Source organism: Salvia splendens, chromosome 15, assembly GCF_004379255.2.
Source record: "Salvia splendens isolate huo1 chromosome 15, SspV2, whole genome shotgun sequence".
Taxonomy (NCBI): domain Eukaryota; kingdom Viridiplantae; phylum Streptophyta; class Magnoliopsida; order Lamiales; family Lamiaceae; genus Salvia; species Salvia splendens.
The window spans coordinates 9,760,492-9,769,226 of record NC_056046.1 but is presented as its reverse complement, the minus strand read 5'-3'; the positions used below and the strand labels follow the sequence as shown (position 1 = coordinate 9,769,226).

Sequence of the window (8,735 nt, the reverse complement as noted above, 5' to 3'; positions counted from 1 at the left end):
TATTTTGTGATGAAAATTGGAGAGGTTAGATGAAAACTGGAGTGGAAATGGTGATGATTTGGGAAGAATAGATGTGTGTTTGTGTGTGTAATGATGATGAAATAGGAGTATTTATAGAGTAAAAAAATTAAAAACGGTCGAAAACGGTAAGCCCACTCGCGGGCCGGTGAGTGGGTGTCAGCGTGGCGCCATCGCGCCAAATTATTTTTTCCAATATTTTAATTTTTTTTCTATTTTTTAAGCCCCAATCACTTCTATAAATATCAAATCATTCCCACAAATTATTCACCATAAAAAACTCTCTATTCTCACTCAAACACTCTACATTTTCTTCATCTCAAAATATTATTCTTCTCCCAAATTTAATCCATTCATGGATCTATTTGAGCAGATGTGTGTTCGGGCAAGGACACGTGATTCAATCGCCGACGCCCAACTCCGTGAGGATCTAATGGAGCACATTTGAGCAAAATTTGATGACCGTTAGACGATCACAGCATCACTTTCCATGATTATGTGGATTTCAATAAATTGTAATATTAGGGTTTCAATTATATATTTTTCTTATTTTCAGTTTCAGATGTTGTAATTTTCATGGTTTTTAATGATTTTATGAATTATTAGTATTAATTTAATATTTCAATGAAATATTAATTGAATTTGTTGGAAATAAAAATAAAAAATGAAATTGAACGGATAGTTAATGGATGAGATGGTTAAGAGACAGAGGTTGCAGGTGCTATATCTTAGTTAAGAGATGAGGTAAAAAGTGCAGTGGTGCCTATGAATAATTAAAGGAGGAGACGGTATGTCGTTAACGGAGAGAGCACAACAGGTGTACAGAAAATGTAGAGGCATCACCTTTGTTTGTTTTATTTTTAAATTGATTTTTTCTTTCTTGAGATTTGCGTTCTTGGTCAGTCAAATTGATGTTGTGAAATTAAAGAATGACATATCACTATTGAGATATAACTGACAAGATAATTATAAAAATCGTGAACCCTTTTATGAGGGTCCTTTAATTTCCTTTTTATTTGAGTATTCAAATTTCAAATTGAGACCTGAAATAATCCTTTAATTTTCATGTATTTAATATTGTATATTAAAACAATTGCATTTATTTAAAAGTCAAAACTTTACAAATCTAAGAATTTAATAAAATATAGGACTATTTGAATTCTATATTTTTATCATTAATTAAGAGAAAGGTAACACTTCTATAACTATTTGATATTTTTACTTTTAAAAATGATTGGTTTAGAAAATATTTTACTGACGCTAGTCTGCGGTTGAATATTCTAATTCAAGAAAGCAGGATTAATATTACTTTCAAGAGTGAACTACAAAAACAGTCATTGGACTATGCGTTTATCTCGCTCTTAGTCCATGTACTTTGAAAATATCCTCAGACGACGCTGGACTAAGCGTTTATCTCGAAAATGGTCATTTTCACTGCTTTGGGTCGAAAGTACCCTCTTAAGCGTTTAGGCAATTTGATATTTTTACACTTTTAACATTTTAAATCTGATATTATTTCAGTGAAATACTAAATCTGATATTATTTGAAAATTATCAATTCTCTTCCCTTTGTTTCTTTATTTCAATATTAGATTTAATTTTATAAAATTACATTTTAAATTTTGATTTTTAAATATCAATAATTTTTTTTAATTATTAAAATTACTATTAAATAACAAATTAATAGTTTTAATCAATATTTTATAGTGTCTAATATTTAATCAATAAGGTATGGCGACGCCTTAATTTTAATCAATATTTAATTGTTTTAACCATAAATAGATCATATAACACGATTTATTCTGAAATAAATTTGTATATAATGTAAGACTAATATAATTTTCGTTTATTAATTTGAAAACAATCAAAGTTAACTAGAAAGTTTCAACAAAAATTCTCCTATATCAAATTTTTAGTCAACTTCATAATATTTAATCACAAGCAATTATGACAACTGAATGAAGGCTAAATAGAATAGCTCTTATTTTTCCATCATGATTAATCTGTACTTCTTCAATTCAGATGAATATTATATTAAATAAAAAAAATCAGTAGTTTTAATCAATATTTATAGTGTCCATGAATTAATAGTTTTAATTAAAAAATTTTATTGATATTTAAAAATTGAAATTTAAAATTTAATTTTATAAAATTAAATCTAATATTGAAATAAAGAAACAAAGTGAAGGATGACAAAAGGGAAGAAGAATGATAATTTTGAAATAATATTAGATTTAGTATATCACTGAAATAATATCAGATTTAAAATGTTAAAAGTGTAAAAAGACCAAATTGCCCAAATGCTCAAAAGGGTATTTTCGACCCAAAACAGTGAAAAAAGATCATTTTCGAGATAAACGCTTAGTTCAGAGTTGTCTGGATATTTTGAAAGTACTTTCAATTTTCAATTGTATTCACATGTATATATTGCTAAAAATCTTCTCTTAAAAATATGTACAGTAATTAATTTCAATAAAACAAACGCATTTAAATATAATCACCCAGTCATCGTCGTCGAATCGATACGTAATTTCTAAACACCGTTTCACTTTTGACGTTATTTATTAGTTATTTATTACATTTCGAAACCAACCAAAAAAATTAAAGAAGAAAAAGAAAAGAGTGATAGAGTCCATATTTAGACGCACAACCAACCACCAAATGAGGTTTTAGAGATTAGTCTCCATTTCCATTTCCATTTCGATTTTCAATTTCTGGAGATAGCTGTAGAAGACTAGAAGGGGTCTCACTCACTGTACTTTCCTGCATATTTCTTCTTCGATACTACCATAATCCAATCCTTTGTCATCTTCCATCACTTCGGTCAAATTCACAGCCATTAATTTCTCATCCTCTTTTCTTTCACTCTTCAAAACGTCCTCTTCCTTTTTCTTGGAAGAATATATATATTTATCCTTTTCTCTCTGTAAAGTGCATCTGATCCGATTTTCTCGCCCTTTTTGAGCTTTCCCGTTCGAGGAAGAAGAAGAAGAGGAAGAGGGTTTATCGTCAAGGTCTGGACCAGGCGATTTTATGTCGGCAAGTTTTGATTTGGTTGCTGTGTTTGGGTCTCCATCCTCGAACCTCTGTTTCTCCTCTTCTTCTTCGCTCTTCTCTGCTCACTGCATGCGCGAATCCCTCTGCTGTTCACCTCAGCAGAGCGTTCTCTCTCTTGTCCCAACTGTTTCGATGCGTTTGAGGCCCAAAAGGTATTTTCTTCTCTCCCTCTTTAAACCCTAGGGGTTTTCCCCCTTTCTCTCTCTTGTTCAATTGCTGGGGTTTATGAGCCAGATCTGTTCATTTGATGCATGTTTGTTCAATTAATTTTGTATGTTAAATCAAATCGATAAGTAAATTAAGGTTTGTATGTGTATTTCATTTGCAGGACTAGTTCTGGAGTTGAGTGTTTTGGGGGTTATCACATAAACCGGTTCAATCTCTTCTTGTTCTTGCGAGGGCCTCTCACTTAACAATTTCTTTAATTAACCCCCTTTAAAAAAAAGTTTTGTTAGACTGCGGCTACCGATTTTCTGTTTTAGAGTTTATAATTTTGAGGGTGTTCTTGTTGAGGGGGGAAAGGTTTTGGTAGGTGTTTATCAGAGAAGGGTGAAAAAATGGCCGAGCCGCGAAAATCAATTTCTTCAAACCGGGAAAACCTAACTAGAAAGCCGAGAGTCAAGCCTCCTCCTTCCAAACCTATGCGCCGGGTTCGAATCGTCTGCAACGACCCTTACGCCACCGATTCCTCTGACGACGAGGCAGTGGTGAAGCGGGTCAAGCGCATTGTCCGGGAAGTCTGCTTCCCGATAGGCGGCTCTGCTTCGAAAACCCCTGATTTGGAGAGCTCTTCGATTCAGGAGAGTAGCAGCAGCGAGAGGAAGTTGAGCTCTACTTTGGGGAAATACAGAGGCGTGCGCCAGCGCAAATGGGGTAAATGGGCGGCTGAGATCCGCGATCCGGTGAAGCAGAAGAGGGTGTGGCTCGGCACCTACAACACCGCGGAGGAGGCGTCCGACGCGTACGAGCGGAAGCGGTTGGAATTCGATGCGCTGACCGGTAATGCCAATGGCAAGACTGTTTTCACTATGGTTGTTGCTACTGATCAGCAGCTAACTGACGCTGTCTCCGCCTCCGAGGATTCCAGTGGGAGCGTCGTTTCACTGACGTCACACACGGCGCAAAACTCCTCTAGCTCGGAGTTGGCAACGGAGGCGGGTAAGTTTGAGGATGCCCTCGATGAGGTGATGGACGACGAGCTGGCTGCGTTGGCAAGGATCGGGGAGGAGATCGAGCTCGAATTCGAGCTTGACTCGCTTATGATGGCGGACGACCCGTTGGACGATATTGTGTTTGGTCTGAATGATCTCCCGATATGCGGATTTGACTCTGGTGATCGGGCTGGGGCGTTGCCGGATTTCAGCTTCGACTTTAACTGTGTGGAGGCGGTGTCGTGGATGGACGAGGCAGCAGTTCCGGTGATGGGCGGAGCAGCGGCGGCCCTCAATATAGCATGCCCATAAGTTTTGCAGCTAGTATTATTGTTATTGTTGTTAGTAGGTTATTAATATTATAGCAGAACGTTTAAGTTTATTCTGAAAATGAGTTTTTTTTGAGGATTTTGTGAGGTTGAAGTTGAGCCCTTTGGGTTTTCTTGTGCTGTTGTAGCCGTCCAAAGGCATTGAGATGGAGTTGTGTGTGTTGAATTTCTACTACTATGTCTCGCTTTTTTATCTAAATCTAATGGAACTTGATATGAGTTGCAGTGTTGATTTTTGATTTGATTTTGATGGGACTGAATTTAGTTGTTGTTGCAGGCAATTATGAAAAAGCTGTGGAAGTTGATTGAGTTGTGGTGGCTTCACTGTTTAAGTTTAGGCTGCTACATACTTTGTTGACTTTTTGTTATTCCAACTGCATTTAAGTTTTCCATTTTAATTTGACATTATTCACTCTGTTTCACTCTGTTTCGATTAAGAGAACATATACTACTATTAAGAATCATTTTTACTATTACCAATCCCTATTTACTATTTTGAAAATGTTACATTGGCCTAAGTTGTGATCAAGATATAACTAAACCCTAATGTATAATTTTATTTTTTAGATTTAGTTCATAGCCCTGAACTAAAACGGTATATAAATAAAAAAGATTTTCAAATGATTTTTGTGCTTTTAATTCCATCCTTCTATTTTTAAGTTAATAGTAGTTAGAGATATGTTTTCTGATTATGCTTTAGGATTTAGTTAATTTTTTATGATTGTTCTTTGATATAGTCTTTATATGCTGAGACGGTGAGACCGGCTTCAATTTGATATAACTTACAAAAGTTATTATTATTGTTCATTAAAGTTAAAATTGGTCAGTGTTATGCGCATTGTGCAACGAAGAAAACGAGTATCACGCTAATTTTCTTCACACATGACAGCAATTTCAAGATTTTTTTCGTTCAATTTAATTATTTTAGTATGCCGACATTATGGAAATATCTGGGAAATGTTCCCTACTGTTTCAGCACCAACTGTTATTAGATTTTTGACAAACTAATTTTGGATTATGTATAACCTTTTTTATTGTCTTATAAACCAAAGTCAAATCTCCTAGATAAACAAGTTTTACTGTACAATGATCAAATAGAAATCATAACTAAATTTATAATGCGAGTGAAATGATTTTGTGGTATGCCATCTATATGAAATTTGTAAGTATGTTTGAAAAGAATTCTAATGGAATTGTATGACTCATGCACTTGTCTATTTTTCGGAAATAAGTACTAGTGGTACTTTGTGGGTCGATTTTATGGCTGTATATATTTATGATTGATATCTCGTAGTATAAGTTGTGATATTTGATGAAATTGTGGTTTCACCTAAAGTAAGATGAAAAATAAATGTTGAGCTCCGTGCGTTGTTATTGGTAGTTAAGAATAATGATAATGTTGGGTTTGGAACATGTGTTGGTCGACACATGTTTTTCTAGATACACCAAAGTGGTGGTTGAAATTTGAAAGAAATATCAACCAAGAGAAAAGTAAAACTTAATTCCGTCATCGTCGATTACTTTATTCTCATAGGTTACAACCTCACTATACATATTTAATTTGTTCAATTATTAACGACTAATTCCTCCTTTCAAATTCTCCATTTTCTTCTTCATATTTTGTAGGCAAACTGGTGTTTTGTTGACAAAACTAGTGCATATTTAAATGTATGATGATGCATCTACCCTAACTAGCAATCATCAATAATACTTATTTAGAGTTATTGATTCACAATTAAGATTTGAGTTAGAATTTAAAACGCGATTCACCCAAAATAGGGAAGTATTCCCTAAAATGTTAAAAAGACAACAAATTAATAAAGAAAGCTATAAACTAAAGTATGAGCTGAAATTGCTTTTGCTCTCTGGCAGTCAGTTATTTAAGATAAAAGCAAGTGCATTTTCGACATAAGGAAAAAAGTTAAAAATAAATATTAGTGCATTATCTTAAAAAATTGGAAAAAAGAAACTATTGCATTCACAAAAAGTTCTTTATAAAAACCCTTTAAAATATTTCTATTTATGAATAAACACTTATCCTCTCCCACGTTTAATTGAATAAAGAATTGACACGTTTTTCTTATTCTGAAAACTGCACAGATCATTACCAAAACAAATAACCGAACAATAGAAAAGAATAAGTTGTGAATCATGTGATAGTTTAGAGGATTGTGATAAATTGTTAGAAGATTTAACATGGTAAATTGGTTATTAAGTATACGAAAATAAATAGAATTGAACTCGTTCGGAAGGGCTATCTTGGGAAAGAATCTCTCTTAACGTTTGAGTTGATTAAGAACCAAAAAAAAAAATGAACCGGACAACGGTTGAATCGGTTTGATTTTTTAAAATTATTTTTTATTTTAAAAAAACGAACTAAAGTACCGGTATCATCTTTGATTCTAATAAGAAATGTGAGTAAAAAGAGAATTATTGAATGAAATATTTGAGTTAATACTCCTTTCGTCTCATGTTACTCGCACTTTTCATTTTAGGCAATAAATTTGAGATTGATTTTTTAGTGTAATTAAATTAGAATTTTAAGTGTAATGAGACATCACTTAATAAATGAGCTCTTAACTTAATCTGATATATTAATTAAACTAGTGTTACCATCCGTGCTATGCACGGGCCAAATGATTTTTAAAAAATAAGAAAATATATTTAAAATGAATTAAATCAAAATAAAAAATATATAGAAAAAATGTAAAAATTATTGCAAATCAAGAATAGAAACTATTTAAATTTTGTATTTATAAGATTATAAAGATTTAAAAAAATATGCTTTCTCCTTCTACATCTATCAATTCATTGTAACAAAAGGACATGAGGAAAAGAAATAGAAATTAGGATATACAAACAAAAGATTGAGAAATACTAAATACCAAAATAAATAAATAAAATTATTTGAAAAAAATAAATAGTTCATTATAAATAAAACATTGAATTCAAACATCTTCTCAACAAAATCGTTACAAACATCTCTCTAACACCAGTAATTCATACATTTTGAAAGACTTCTTTGTAAACAACGTTAAGAGTAGAATCACTTCTACTATCATTCGCATCCCCACAAACTAAAATCTTCAAACCTTTACGACTTGTGACTCTAGATATAGCAACATAAAGTTGTTCATTACTAAAGAACGATTTTTTCAAAAATAATCCAACATTAGACAGAATGGTCATTGCATATGATACAACCAATGGAAATAGCGTCGTTGGAATCTGAATGGTAGCCTTGGATCAGACGGTATCAATGACATTCGCGGAATCAAAACCTTATGACCAATATTATGCCCCCCAAGACACGGGCCTCCAAAACATAATCACCTAATCGGGTAATTATCAATCTAGTGCCATTACACTAACCCTTAGAATGATGTATGTTTCTTAACAACATCACAGGAGTTCCAACTTTCAACATCAGTTCATGATTAGGTTTACATGAACTATTCAAATTATTCAAAAATTCAGCTGAATGGATCTCAGAAGAACCATTCGATGTGGAATCTGAATTTGAAATGCTATCAGAGCTCAAATATACTCGACCCTGAGATTGATCCATCAAAATCATGAACTGGTTAACCACACCGTCAACATCAAGCGTGGGAGCAAGTATAGCATGATCATTCAAACAATTGCTCAACTCTTCAGGATTGATATAAGAAGGATATATATATTCTCAACAAAGATTTTAAGAGGATCTCCAGCATTAGATAGTACAATGTCAGAGGGAAGATCAATTACGACTTCACCATCATTCGGACCACCAACAACTCCATCACCTATAGAAGCAACCCAAGAAGAAAATTCCTTCAACTTAGAAGCTTCAATAGAAGATTCGAAACTCAACAGTCTCATGTTTCTAGTCAACCTCAATACTATACAATTATTCCAAAGATATGAAGAGTTAACGGTGACATTCACAACATTCTGTCGACTCCCTTTAAGAACATGTAAAATTTGTCTAGAGTCACTCCATTTATCACCCGTGCTACGCACGGGACATACGAATTTCAAATAATAAAAATTAAAATATAAAAAAGAGATAAAGAGTATATAATATGTTTATATATATGTTAATTAAAATAAGTATTCTTAAAATTATAAATAATTAAAAACACTATAAACAATACAAAAAAGAGAAATGTATTTCTCTCTACCTACTCTAAATGAA

The 8,735-nt window shown here is 32.9% G+C and overlaps 1 protein-coding gene across 1 annotated transcript; it reads left to right on the top strand.

Moving 5' to 3' along the window:
* The first annotated feature begins 2,640 nt into the window (after positions 1–2,640).
* On the top strand, positions 2,641–4,774 carry LOC121768739 (ethylene-responsive transcription factor ERF118-like). The gene is made up of 2 exons (XM_042165278.1): positions 2,641–3,227; positions 3,404–4,774. The coding sequence occupies exon 2, from the start codon at positions 3,633–3,635 to the stop codon at positions 4,536–4,538; it is 906 nt and encodes a 301-aa protein (XP_042021212.1). The 5' UTR covers positions 2,641–3,227; positions 3,404–3,632; the 3' UTR covers positions 4,539–4,774.
* Positions 4,775–8,735: the final 3,961 nt, after the last annotated feature.